This window comes from Chinchilla lanigera, unplaced genomic scaffold, assembly GCF_000276665.1.
Source record: "Chinchilla lanigera isolate Chin_1 unplaced genomic scaffold, ChiLan1.0 scaffold00076, whole genome shotgun sequence".
Lineage (NCBI taxonomy): Eukaryota > Metazoa > Chordata > Mammalia > Rodentia > Chinchillidae > Chinchilla > Chinchilla lanigera.
This window is the reverse complement of record NW_004955477.1, coordinates 1,953,829-1,968,656: the sequence shown is the minus strand read 5'-3', so window position 1 is coordinate 1,968,656 and position 14,828 is coordinate 1,953,829. Positions and strand designations below refer to the sequence as shown.

Genomic DNA, 14,828 nt, shown 5'->3' with positions numbered 1-14,828 from the left:
AGAGAGAGAGAGAGAGAGAGAGAGAGAGAGAGAGAGAGAGAGAGAGAGAAGGAAGAAGGAAGAGGAGGAGGAGGAGGAGAAGGAGAAGGTGAAGAAGAAGAGAAGAAGAAGAGGAAGGAGAAGAAGAAAGAGAAGGAGAAGGAGAAGAAGAAGGAGAAGAAGAAGGAGAAGAAGGAGAAGAAGGAGGAGGAGGAAGAGGAAGAGGAGGGGAGGGGGTGAGAAAGGAGAAGGGAGAGAGCGGGGGTAGGGCTGTGTTTCGTTGGCCCTGGTGTAAAGTATAAGGTGTGATCAGAATGTATGGCGAATATTTAAAAGTTAAAAATGTACTACAGTAAAACTGGTAATATTGCCATTATCCCCCCCCAAATACTCCTCTCTTTGAACATATCTTGCCATTTTCTGAAGCAGTTCTAGAAGTCCTCTTTTGTGAGTGTCTTTCTGAGGTATAATTAAAAAATACAGTAAATGGTGTTGTCAGAGCCCTGGGCCAGGCCCCATCCAAAGGAAAGACAGGCTTATACAAACATACGGATTTTCATTCATCTCATTCACTGGATCTGGCACGGTGAGACTCCTGGTTCTTCCTCTAAGTTAAAATGAACATGAAAGATGAATGTTTTGAATCAACTCAGGACACTGAGGCATCCAGATAGCACATCTAAAAAGACTCATGAACAAGACTTCCAGAACTGATTTACAAAGTAGCAAGAAGGAGGAACAGAGTATTTTGGAAGTGAGGACAATGTGTCCTTTTTGGCACATAAAATTTAAAATTTTAAAATGTAAATATTCGCTGCATTTTTGTACACATCTTGTACTTAAGAAGTTGACCTAGTGACTTCACGTTGCCCCACAGCCTTACTTCCCCAACAGACTATGGAGATCACCAGTGACTGGTTTCAAACCCCTGAGCCACCCCTGAGATTCACCCGATCCCTGGGATTCTTGTTTCCTTGGGGAGCTGCCTGTCCTCAGAATCGGAGAGAGGCACAATCTGTTTTCTCCCATACCCTGCTCCGTTCCCTGCTCACATCTGCTTAGAGCAGGAATTTCCAACTGCTTTTTAAAAGGCTTTTCTTTAATATTCACCTGCATGGTCCTCCTGGCTCTGGCTATGTGGGGTCCCTGCAGGTCTGCATGCTGGTGGTCAGTTAGAAATCTATAATTATTATCTGTCCTGAGGACCTGAGGCTGCATTTCTGGAAAGAAGCCTTGAGGCTGTATCTGAGGAATTGCAGAGGACCCAGAACCCATTTGGTTGGTTTTTTGCCCTAATGTGGGTTCCTTAACAAGAAGCAGGCAAGAAGCCCAGAGCCCTGGGCCAGGTCCCTCCTTCAAAGGGAATGCACAGCCCTGTTGGACTGGAATTTCCTGGGGAAACGCAAAGCTGCAACAAAGCAAAGCAGTTTTCAGTTTCTGAGGATTGCTACTGTAAGCTCCTTGTATAAAGAGGTAAAAAATAGTTTCCTATTAACCCAGAGGAATTATATTTATCACATAGACCAGAATAGAACATGTGGTCTGCATTGGAAGTTCAGTTTGCTACTTTTAAGGGATTCTGTTTTGTCACGCGGCCCAGATGGAGATGTTGATTTGACTCTGGCTCCTTCTCTGAACACTATTTCCACTGCATTTTCTTCTTTCATCTGTACAGACCATATGTTGCCTTTCTTGTTCTAAGAGAGGAGGGATGGGAGGCCTGTGAGCCATCTGGGAAGGGGCCAGGTTTGCAGTCCCCCTCTAGTTCTGCCAGCCTCTTCCCCTCTAAACCTCAGTGTCTCCATCTGTAAAATGATGTTCCTAATGAACTTGCTGCTGCTGTGCAAATGTTACAGTCTATGTAACACACAAGGCCTTGTAAAACTGTGAATTATGCTACACATGTTAGCTCTTAGGAACTGCAGTAGGGCTTTGTGATTTGGGGTTGACGATAATATTAACCATGGACGGATGGAAGCTGAGTGTTGTTCAGGGATGACTGTAGGTCAGGCAGCATTTTGTTTCCTCCTGTTGCCTTGTAGAGAGGTAAATAGGTCATCCAAGGACACACTATTTCAGGGCAGAGGGGACAGGACCCCAGATTGGAGCCAGATGACTCCTGACCAGTGATGGCAGCTGGATACCTACCTGTGAGCTCTGCCATTTGCCACTCCCGTTGGTGACTCTGTACCCCATATATCGGTCCACCTGGGGAATCAAACATCTGGGCCTTACTGGATAGATTTGCAGAGCAAAGTGGACTGGTTTCCTTCTCTCCGTTCTGGTTTGTCATCCCTGCTTCAGATTTGTCTCAGGTAGTCTCTGGGAAGTTATCTCGCCTGCAAGGTTTGCAATAGATGCTACTGATTATGCTGCTGATTTTGGCAAACAATCAAGGTCTTTGCAGACCCTGTATCAGGCATTTTCGTAAGTGGCCATCATGGATGGTCACTGACCAGGATATTCCTGCCCACAGAAAGAGGACAGGCCAATGATGGCACTAAACAAATGTTAATGGGGCCAGATCTCTCCATCAGGCTGCCTCTGGCTTTTATGAAAATTTTGATTTCTTGGTTTCTAGGCCCTAACGGGGACATTGCATTTTGTAATTTTTTTTCAGCTTACATGAAAAATCAAGGATATTCATAGTACAGTCATCAAAAATATAACATGAAAAGGATTTTCCCTAGCTAGGCTTAATGTACTCTTTCAAATTTCTTAAAAATCTCGTTTTTTTTTTTTTCCCTGTAAATACTCTTTTCTAGGGGAGAGAGGTGGTTGTCCAATAACCTGAAATGGTTTCATTAATTGGCACAAGCCATGAACTGTTTTAGTATTTCAACTTGCATTTAATATTTTTAACTAATATACTCTTTTTTGTTAAATATTTTTCTCTGTAGACCTGCCCTCCTCTTGTATTTGTCTGGTAATTCCTTTCTCCCCCTTCCCTTTCCCACTCTCTCCTCCTCCCTCCCTCTCTGCCTTTCTCTCTGCCTGCCTGTTATGTATTAGATGGGCAACAGGGCAGTGAGCAGAGCCAGGCGCTGTCCCTGCCTTCCTGGGGAGACCTGTTTGTTCACTGCAGCTGAGACGATCCACCCAGGAGAGGTGTGGGAGCTGTGGTGGAGGGTGCTCATGCTCCCGGGGCTTCTTTCTCTGCAGGGACACCCATTCCCTCCACTGTGGGAAATCTGGGCTATGATCCCTCACAGCTCCTGCCTTCTCTGTAGAAGTATTCTTGGAAGGCCACCTTTCCCCCTCCCCCGATGGTCAATCTGTAGCCAGAGGCCAACTGCAGGAGAATTGGCAGCATCTTGTTTCAAGTGGTGACCACTCTGTGTGCAATTGCTGCTCTAGATTCTCTGCTCTAGATTTTCAGCTGAGCCTGAGTCAGCCTGAGACCACAGCCTTGTCTAGCTACTTTCCTAACCTATCCTGCTCTCTCCTTTTCTTTCTCCCCCAGTACATTATATAAAACCACACTCTGGCTTCAGGCTCTGCTGAGAGGCAACTTGACCCTGGAAAGGTGCTATCAGAACCCACCAAAGGAGGATTAGATTTAGGGAAGGAAGTCGGGAAAGCCAGCTTAAGGAGATGGTGTCACAGCTGGGGTTGAAAGATGGACAGGAGCTAATAAACTCAAAAGTGAAGGGAAGGGTGCCCCAGGAGGGGGACAGCACATGCAAAGTTCTGGTGGGGAGGAAGCGTGAGCTGAAGGCTGAAAGGAGGCCTATACCATAGCTGGAGCAGAGAGAAGGGTACAGAGGAAGGAGAAATTGGAAGGTTCCTCAGGAGCACAGCAGGCAGACTTACCAGGCCATGCCAGATGGTGGGCAGCAGCATCACCACAGGTTCCCAAGCTGGGCCCTGAAGAGATATGTAGAACAAGCGCAGCATAGGGGAAGATGCTAGCTCTGGAGCCAATGTCTAGGGCTCTACTTTCAGGTCTAGCAGTCATATAGGGTATCTCAGCCTTAGGAAGTCAAATGTTCTATCCAAAGCATTTTGTCATCTTATGAGAGTAACAATTCTCAGACACACATTGTGTCATTAAGAATGTTTATTTCCTTTCCTTTAGCCACAGTCCCCTTAGAGTCCAACGTACCATCTTGGAGTACCAGATGGAGTACAGTGAGTTCTCACATTCAAAGGCAGCTCTGACATGTGCAAGTAAAGGCATCTTTCTCTCTTTCTCACTCTTTAGGTAAAAATAGCAACAGAAAAGGCAGGAAAAGCAAGAGTCCTGAGAAGGCTGCCAGTGATGATCACCACGTCCCCACGGCTCACGAAGATGTCAGAGAGAGTAAGTGAGACCCTTGCCCTGGTTCCATCACCTGCCCAGAGCAGATTCAAGCCCCTGGTGCAACAGCCTGACTATGGACTCCCTGAGCCGGGGGCTGCTGGGCCTGGGGTTTGTTTTAGCCATCATGTGGGGGAGGGGACATTCAGGGAAACTCACACTTCTATGAGGCATCAGAGATCACAGTCAGCTTTTTCTGATTGATTCTTTTAGCCATTCTGAATCTTCTGGAGCATTTAATTGCTTTCCCCACCCACTTTGCTCTCCCGAAAGACAGCATCATTTCCTTTCTTGTGGGACCTCTTAGGTACCTGGTTGTCCTAAGTGTGCATTTAAAAAAAATATCCAGACCTGATTCAGGGGCCTCTGATCACAGACCAAGTCTTATCTTACCAAAATACTTACTGCAAGGCCTCAAGTCTTGCAGCTGGTAAGAATATTGGTCTTGTAATACTTTGACCATTTGAAGATATTAGTTCTAGCCTCAGACAGGCTCTGAGCCCAGGTGTGATTATTACTATTTTATTAACTATTGCATTACTATTATTATCTTTTTGGTATTCTAAACCATGATACCCAGGTTCACCTTTCTGCTAATAAAATAGTAACTATTTATTAAACATTTAAGTAGTTACCAAGTACTAGGCCTCTTTGATTTGACATCTCCCAGTGTCTCTCTGAGTACTGTGGCATTGTTATTGTTGTTATTATTATTATTACCATCACCATGCATGTTTTACAGGTGAGGTAAATGAGCCTCCATAATATGAATAATTTGCCAAGCGTTGACATAAATGGTAAAACAGAAATTTGAACTTAAGAGTTTTTGATTCTAGACTTTCTGCTTGACAATACAGCTGCTTAAAATAAACAGAACATTTCATGAATTTGCATTGACAGAGACAGAATTCATTTTCAGCTGCTATGTGAGCCCATAAACTATGTCACAGAGTTGATTGTCACAAAGAGAATTGCATGTTCCTTTAGGCACAATGTAATGATTTGGGGATGTGTTTCTAACCAAGAACTCACCATCAAAGAAATTACAGCTATGACTAACAGTGCATCCTAAAATAAAAACAGAAGTCCCTAACAAAAAACGTCTGTAGTCACCTACCAAATGAAAAGTATTCTCTGTCTCCAAGTGGGCAGGTGTAGCTGTGCCCTTGGCCACTGGGATAGCTTCTATCAGGAGGGTGTATTGAGTACACAGTACGATGCCAGGGCTGTGTTTCTGGAGTTCACTCTGACACTCTGGTCCTCTGGGGTCTCAGCTAACTGAGTGGTGATGGGTCTTCTCACCCGGAGTGGGGTTGGGCTTTGGTCTCTGCCCCACCTTGTTCAAACAGGCTGGGAAAACACCAGCTGTCTCCTCTGGATCACAGTTGCCCCAGAGCTGAGGCTGGGTTGAGCACTGACCTCAGGAGAGCTTTCGGATCTGGCTACCATCAGATCTGGGCCTGGGAGCACTTCACCGTCTTATGAAGTCTTAAGTGCTTTCAAACATATTTTGAAACATATTTTGTCCAGATTTTTTCCAGTAGCTTCAGCAGAAGAGTTGGTTTGGATTATCTCAGTTCTTCATTCCTGGAATTGGAAGTTATTAAAATTAGACATTCTCAGAAAGACTTTTGAATGCCATTTCCCTGTACACACACAAATGCACACTCAAGTCTGAAGCTGCCTTTTATTCCTGCCATAGGTCGCTGCTCAGTCCTCCACCCTCTCCTGAGTGGGCCCATTCAGGACTGTTTTCCTGTTTGGGCCTCATGTTTCTGTCGGAATGGGATCACTCACCTCAAATGGCTCTGATTCATTGAATTTCCTAGCTATGATTGTGGCCTGTGAAAATTCTTTTATTTAAAAAACAAGGAGGGAAAATTAAGATGTGTTATGTACATGTACCAACTCCCTATGATGAACGTAATCATTATATACAGCAAACATGTACTAATAAAAACTAAAATGAGGCAGGGTTGAGGAGAACTGCGGTGGGAAGAGGTGCTGGAAGGTCCCTGGCATGCAGCTATGGAAGGGAGCTGGATGGTGGTGGCTTTAGAATATGGGCTGGGGCAAGCAGTGTAGCACTTAGGAGCAAGCCTGGAGTCCCTCAGCAGTTTCTGTGGGGTGGAGCTGAGCAAAGCCAGGCCTCAGATGCATAGTTGGGCATGCTCAGGACCCAGAGCTCACTTCCTTTCAGCATCTGTTCAGGTCTCATTAGGCATCCTTGATGGAGATGTGGCAGAAGGTTGAGATGGCACAAATGCCCACTAAGTTGGGTCCAAAGTGGTGACCAGTGCACATCTTCACCCATTGTGTCCAAGGTACTGGGAAGTAGATGTTAACCATGTTGAATTGTGTGGTTGGGTGGCGTGAGGGGGCTTGTCTCAGATGGACAAGCCATCCATGGGGAGCTTCTGCTTTGAGGGCTCTTATGTACCTGGCTGTCACTGTGGCATAACTGACAGAAGCAACGTCAGCTATGCCAGGTACCCCAGATGTAGTTTTGATGTTCTGTAGTAGTATTGAAGGTTGGTTGAATTCTTGGTCTATTTTACCTCTCTGTGTGTCCTCACTGCTTGCTGTGTAACTTCTCAGTTTCCTTGTCAAAAAGTAGAAGCACCTTGATTTTGGGCTGGTCCATGTGCTCGGGGCCAGCAGAATAAGCAGTGACCAGATGGCAGTATTGAGTCAAAGGCTTAAGAGGCGTTGTTAGTTTCCAAATGTATCACCTAAGTCCCTGATCCAAGGAGCTGAGCAGTGAGTGCACAGATGTGGGCCAAGTTGTAGCCTAGAGCCACCAGCTGAGCCTAGCTGATCAATAGACACCTGAGAAATAAATGTTTATTGTGTGGTATTAGGCGTTTAGTAATAGGAGGCTGGGAAGGTAGCTTAGTGGTAGATCAGTTTCCTATCATGCACAAAGCCCTGGGTTCGATTGCAAGCTGTCATAGTTTTTGTCTGGATGTCCCCCTAAGGCCTTATGCTTTTAGATGGGGCTTTTTTGGAGGCAGCTGAATCTGGAGTTTGTGATTTATTCACAGCACAATGCTGGGATTAAGGGTATTGGGATTAAGGTTGAGTGATTACTGATCAGTCCACTAATTGGATTGGCACCACCCTAACCTCAGCAGTCTGGATAACATAAAAGAGGCAGAAAGAGGCATGTTTTCCCCTTTTTTGTTCTTGTGGCTTTTGCTGTCTTCTGCCACCATGAACTGTTACCCCTCTGCCATGTACCACCCTGCCTTGGAGCCAGCTGATATGGACTGAAACTTCTGCAAACAATGAGAAAAGTAACTAAGACACAAGCACTGAACAAAGTTTGTAATCCTTTGTTACACAGCAATAGCTGACTGATGCAACAGATATAAAGAATATCCTTAATTTTTAAAGGGTTGCATAGTGTTCCATCAGTTAGATATTCCATCATTTAATCATCTAATGATGGACATTTAGTTGTTTCCAGTCTTTTGCTACTATAGACAGTGTTTTAGTGAAATTACCATATGCCTATGTCATTTGTCATACACAGGCTGCAGAATAATTCCCTATTTAGAAACTCTCACTGTGACTGGGCCCATTTTTGGCACCTGCTTCTTTTTTTTTCCAGCAAGATGGAAGCATATTTCTCACTGGTCTTTTGCTTTAAGCTTTTGCTCATATATTTTCTCTAGGGACTTGGCCAGTACCTGAGCTGGTAAATAAGAGAACAACTTTGAGATCAGGTTCTACACTCGCTGGCTGTGAGACTAGACAAAATACTAACTTTGCCGTGACTTAATTTTCTCCTTTGTAAAGTAGAGATAATACTCCCTTTTGAGGCATCTGTGAAGCTGATGTCTACCAACTGTAGTGCACACAGCACACAGAGAGCTCTCACCAAACATTAGCTGATTTTGTTGGCTGTCTTGGTATTTTTTGTGCTTTAGAACAGGGATTGGCAACCTTTTTAAAAGGATCAGATCATAAATATTTTATGCTTTATTGGCTAAGAGACAAAATTGAAAACATTGTGTAAGTGCTTATATAACCACTTAAAATGTAGCCATTAAAGGTATATGAAATCCATTCTTATCTCATGTGCCACAGGAAAGCAGGTGATGAGCTGGACTTGCCTTCCTATGGACTGCAGTTTGCCATCTTCCCTTAGAACATCAGTGTTCTGAGAATGCTGCCTTCAGGAAGCCTTTCACGATCACATCCTTTGCTTTTCTGTGCCTCTTTCTCATGGTCCTAGCTTCCTTCTATCTCATATCATAGTGAGCACACTGGTTCTGAAGGACTGTGAGTGCTTAAGAGCAAGGCCTGGGAAGATTTGACTGTGTGTGTACTCAGCATTGGTAATAGCACTTGACAAGAATGGCAAACCTGTTTGTTGAGGATGTATGCTACGTCAGAATCAGAATCCTGATGTTTAGAATAGGTGTCCTACATACGTGCAGGAGAGTCCTGCATGATCCAGAACAGCAGGACTGGCCCTCCAGAAGAAGTGATCTTTGGCTTCAGTTACTGGAGCAAGATCTGCAGGAAAGAGGTATGATCTCCTGTTGAAATGGAAGGAGGGAGCTTTTCTAATATATGCTACTGAATGGAGCTTTCCAAAGTGACTCTCAGCGCTAGACTGGCTGAGATTTGAAGCCCCAATCAGGTACTAGGCTTGAGAGTGGTCAGTTTAACTTATGTGTGGATATGTGTTTTAAACTTGAAGGTTTGTTATTGTTATCACAGGTAGTTTGGTTTTTCATCCAAATCTATTCCCTTTGCTGCATGGTCAGGCAGTTCTCTGAGGCTCAGATTAGTCTCCCTAGCATCACCATAGGTGGTGAGGACCATGGAGTTGTTCTCAGTCCACTGATGTGGAAGTAGGGGGCCTGGTCTGATTGATGTGGTGATAAGTGGTGACATCTGTTCTTCAAACCCTTTTAGGAGTGACAGAGTAAGTGAGGGACTAGAATTGGGAAGCAGTCGCACCCATCTTGATAGGTCTTGGTTAGGAAGCCTAAACAAGGGTTCCACTATTTCCACGATGGCAAACTTTTTACAGCTTTTAATGATAACACACAACTGGCTGTGGCACATGTGCCATAGGTTCATTACCACTGCCCTATTCCTTGCTATTTTTGACTCTGTCTGAAACCTGCTTGAAAAGTTAAACTCTAGACTCTAAAGTGAAACATGTGCCTTTGAAAGTTTTTCTGGCATTATTTGACAATGTGGAGAAGTTTATTACACACTTCTAGTGGTTTTGTGGCATAATCTTCACTGTGTTTCATTAGGAAGGGTCCTGGGCTGGCCACTGCCTGAGGTAAACATGATATGAACTGTATTTTTAATCCAGTGAGCAGAGTGGCCAACCTGTGACTGCTGACTTCAGAAGCTTTGGTCTGAAACCAGCATCAGAGTTGATTAGGAAAACTTCCTAGACAAGCACATTGGGGGCAGAGCTATGACGAGCTCGGTCCCACTGATGGGTGGCACAAGAAGGCTCTGTCATTTGTATCACCCACTTGAGCCCCAGTGTAGTTTTTATTGATCAAATGCATACTGGCTCATTTCCAAGAGAGAAATTCTAGGGCTTCAGCTCCTTCAAATTCATATGATAAAGGCCAGTATAGGTGCTCCTGTTGCTCCTAAGGATTAAGTTCTTGTGCCATTCTAACCTTTTTTTCTTTTATCTTTTCCAAACTTCTGTGATGACAGACCTTCATTCTACACTGCTGGTTATGGGACTGATTTGGAACAAAACCAAATTTATAATGGCATATTGTAAAACTGTACCAAAAATATCACATTTAAATCACTTAAGATAGGAGTTGTTCTAAATGGATTTCTTTCTCATCTAATAAAACATTTGATTATGAATGAAGCAAACACATGCTATAGACTATTTGTGTCCTACAAAATTCATATGCTGAAATACTAACCCCCAAGGTGACAGCAAGGGAACTTCGCAAGGAGATTAGGTCATCAGAGTGGAACTCTGATGAAAGGGATTAGTAAAAGAGATCCACGGAGTTCCCTTGTCACTTCCACTAGTGTGGATGTAGGAAGCAAGTAGCTTCTGTCTCTGAACAAGGAAACAGGAGCTCCCCATACACTGAATCTCTAGGGTCTTCACTGTAATTTTTCCAGCCTCCAGAGCTGTGAGAAGGAAATTGTCTGTTGTTTATGCCAACCAGTCTGTATTCTGGTACAGCATTCTGAGTGGACTAAAACTCTATTCAAAAGGAAAAATGATTACTTCTTAACTATTTTGCAGGGCTACCTCTGTTGGATTTTGTGTTCATTTATGTGTGTTTTGTTTTTAGGCTCATTATTTTTAATAATTAATTTATATTTTTAACCCATGCATGATATACTTCACTGTCTTGATTATGATAGGTTTGTAACAAATCTTGATTTCTTGAGCAGGAGCTCCGTCCTTCCATTCCTGTCCTTCTCGCCTTCCTCCTCTCCCTTCCTACTTTCCTTTCCACCTCTTCCTTCTCCTCCTGTTTTTCCTTCTGTTCTTTCTTAGAAGTTTAGTTATCTTTGACCTATTGTGTATGTATATGTGCGTATGTGTGATGTATATAACCAAACATAAATGTCTATATCATGTAGTCAAATTCTACAGAACTCTGGGTTTTTTTTTTTTTTAGAAAAAAAAAATGTAGTTCAGGGTCTTGTTATGTAGTTCAGGCTAGCTTTGAACTCACTATGTAGCTCAAGCTGACCTCAAACTTGTGGTGATCCTCTGTCCCCAACTGCTGGGATTATAGGCATCTGTTACCACCGCTGGCCCTACAAAACTATTGAACTTTAATTAGAATTGCATTGACTTCACAAATCAAGTTGGGAAGCATAAATTATTTACAACATTGACTCTTCTAATCTATGAACATTGTATATCTCTTTATTTATTAGATCTTCCTTAATATTTCTCATAAAAGTATTTTCTGGGGAACTGTCAATGAGTCTTTGGTTGACCAGTATTGCATGTCTATATCTGTTTTCATGAGAAGCCACTTTGAAGATATCAATATGTAATACAACAACCATTGTTAATTCCCTACCACTTTGTTTGTAACTCTGTATTGTCTGTACTGTGCTTGTGATATGTTGTAAAATGTTGTATGTCTGTTAACGTTTCCCTCCTTTTATCTTTAAAAAAAAAAGTATTTTCTGGGGTCTTGCATATATTTTAGTAGATTTTTTCTTAGATAATTGGTATTCTGTGATGCTTTCAATTTCAGTTATCTAAGTCTTTATTTCCGGTATATTGGCATATAGTTGATTTTTGTATATTGATTTCATATACAGCAACCTTACTAAACTATTACTAATCATAATTACATAGTATTTTAAATTTAGAGACGTCATAATATATACTAAATAATGAGATTTTTGTTGTTTCTTTCCATTTTTTGTGCATTTTATTTATTTTTCCTTGCTGCAATGGTAAAGGTACCATTTCAAAAGGAATAGACTTTCTTTTTGGATTTTATGTCTGTCTTTTTCAATTTTAGTTTTCTTGATATGTGGTCCTATTTTAAAATTAAAAGATCATATACATATATTTTTTCTCTAGCTTATCTTTTTTTGGCAAGCAGAGGCCATATGTCTCGAGTTATAGTTAGGACAGATAATTTCTGGAAAAATTTTCTTGGTTATTACACCAAATCATTTTCAAAGCTACATTGTTTCACTGAATGGTGTACTTCTTTTAGGGACATTTTTTCCCTCATATAGTGCACATTAGTGCTCTTTACTTATATTTAAATGAGGAAAGATGCAGTCAGATTTTCTTCATTGTGGTGCAGTCTAGTGCTTTTCCCAGATCTACAGTATTGATTAGGTCCACGAGCAAAACCCTCATCACAGTACAGGAGACAGTTTTTAGCAACGTTCTATCTGACATCTTTTCTTCTTCTAAGATGCCAACTTTTTTCCCCTACTGAGTTTTAGACACTTTGGAGGATAATGAGATAAATGTAATTACTTGGATATGTTATTACCAGTGTTTTTCTCATTTACTGTTGTGATAATTTGCCTTTTCCCCTCCTTTCTAGATAGTTGTTTTGTGAGAATGTGTGGAGAAATAATTGTAGAAAGTTGACTGTAGAAAAGGATGAGAACCTGATCATTCCAGAAACTCGTACGTGCACTTTAGAGGTAGTGTCATATTTTCCAGTTGCTACAGACTCTAGATTTCAGACTGGAGGCACAAATCAGAGAAGGATAAAAGCTTTTCCTTTTTTTGGTACCTCTTCTGGGAGTCTCTATTTTTTCTCCGAAACTGTCTTCATCTGACTCACACATGGTGACTGTTCCTCCACATCTGACATTAGGTTGAAGCATTGTTGGGAGTTTTTCCTTTTTTTGTATCTTCATGTGTTTTTAGGACAAGCTTGGGAGGAGTTGCAATATTTTAAATTAGAATTCCCCCAAACCTGCAACATTTCTGAACAACTGGTGGTTTTATGAGATCCATTAATCTTGAACATAGTCTGAGGAAAGTTTTCATTTTAAATTCTCTTTACAGCTTTAAAAATTTTGAAATAATTATAGATCCAAGGAAGTCACAAAAGAAAATCAGAGAGAAAGATCCTCTTCACCTTTCACTCTGCCCCTTCCAGTGTTGACACTTTGCATAACTGTGGTATAATAACAAAATTAGGAAAGTGTTATTGGTACAAGCCACAGAGAATATTCAGATTTCACCAGCTATACATGTGCATGTATGTGGGTGTGCACTTAGGCAATTGTATCACATGTATAGCTTCATAAAAATATTATCATCTCATCAATGCTTCCTTAACTTCCTTTGTAGACACGCTCCTTCCCCAAGTCTGTAACTCTTGGTAACCACTAATCTGTTCTATTTTCTATGATTTTGCTATGAAGAAAATTAGATATGTGGTGTATAAATTTTGTGATTGGCTTTCTTACATTCAGTGTAGTTCTTTTTTACCCCTTCTGAATATGACAAATAGATATAATTTAGTATTATGATGTAGCAATCAGGAAAAGCCAAACCCTTTTTAAACATTAAAGTCCAACATGTACACAGAAGTCATAAGAGTATAACTCATTGGATTGAGTGTATATCACTCACTGAGTTGGATTGCCATACCGCCCATCCACATATCAGGTGAATGTGCCATTGTAACTATGATTTGGAACAAGAGTAGAACATTATAGAAACCTCTGAAGTCTCTCTCTTGTCCTAACCAGTCACTTCCCTGCTTTTTGTCAAAGATCACCACCATCAGGAAAAATTTTGCCTGGTTTTGAAAATGGAAACATTCATGGAATCATACATCATATACTCTTGTCTGACTTCTTAGGCTGAGTATTATGCCTATGAAATTCACCCTAATGTGCGTAGTGTTATGGCTTGTGTCTGGAGTTCCCCCAAAGCCTCATGTGGCATAGGTGGGGCTTTTTTGGAGGTGGCTGGTTCTACAGTGTGTGCTGCTAGGATGAAGGGTGTGTGATTATTAAATTAGTCCACTGACTGGTTTGATATAGTTCTGGGTAGGATTAAGGGTGCCTCACTCTGGGTGTGAGTGCTACCCACCCTAAGGGCAGGTTGCCTGGATAAGCTATAAGGGACAGAAAGAGTATCTCTGGTCACTTGTCATTTGTTGCTCATTGCTTGTTGTTTGGATGCTTTTGCTGCTTTCTCCCTCCCATGGACTGTTTCTCCTCTATAGTGCCACTCTGCCATGCCACCCTGCCTTGGAGCCAGCCAGTTATGAACTGAAACCTTTACAAACTGTGAACCAAAATAAACCCTTCCTTTTTAAGTTTGAGTGTCAGGTATTTTGTCTCAGCAATGACAGAAAGTAACTAAAACACATAGTATAGTGTATTTACTTTCATTGGTTTATAGTATTCTATTGCAGGACTATAGTGCAAGTTATGTATTCATACTCATATTGATAAGCACAGGTTGTTTTCAGTTTTTGGCTATGCCTCAGTTGCTTTCTTGTTGCTGGGACAAAATACCTTTCATCCACAAGGTAAAGGAAGAGAGATTTATCTTAGCTCACAGTTTGTGGAAGTGTTGGCTGGTTTTAAGGCAGGTTTCATATTTGGCTGGTTTCAATGCAGGAAAGCATGGCAGAGGAGAAACAGTAGATGGCAAGGCAGGCAGAAAGGAACCAGTACTGAGCCTTCCTTTCCCTTTTTATTCCATTCAGGCTACAAGCCTGTTGATTGGCACCACCCATACCTAAGGTGGATCTTCCTATTATCCACACCCAGAGCTATGCTAACCAGTCCAGCTATTTTACAATCATAATCCAGTTCACACCCATTATCTGGCCCCTCCCAAAAGCCCCACCTATGAGTACATGAGGCTTTGGGGGGGATCATCTATATATAAGCCGTAACAGGCTATTAAACATAGTGCAGTTAGGACTATTCTTATATAAGTCTTTGGTGTTTGTATGAGTGCACTTCTGTTATATATGTACCTCCAGTGGAGTTGCTGAGTCATAGTGCATGAGTATTTATCTTTAGTAAATATTGTTAGACGTTTTTCAAAATTTATTGTGTC

General features: G+C 41.9%; 1 protein-coding gene across 1 annotated transcript in view; it reads left to right on the top strand.

Annotated features, from left to right (window-relative positions):
• Positions 1-14,828, top strand: part of Cpxm2 (carboxypeptidase X (M14 family), member 2) — a 134,890-nt gene that overhangs the window by 6,875 nt on the left and 113,187 nt on the right. The window contains exon 2 of the mRNA XM_005401963.2: positions 4,184-4,282. Coding sequence (XP_005402020.1) covers positions 4,184-4,282 — 99 coding nt within the window. The remainder of the gene's footprint in view (positions 1-4,183; positions 4,283-14,828) is intronic.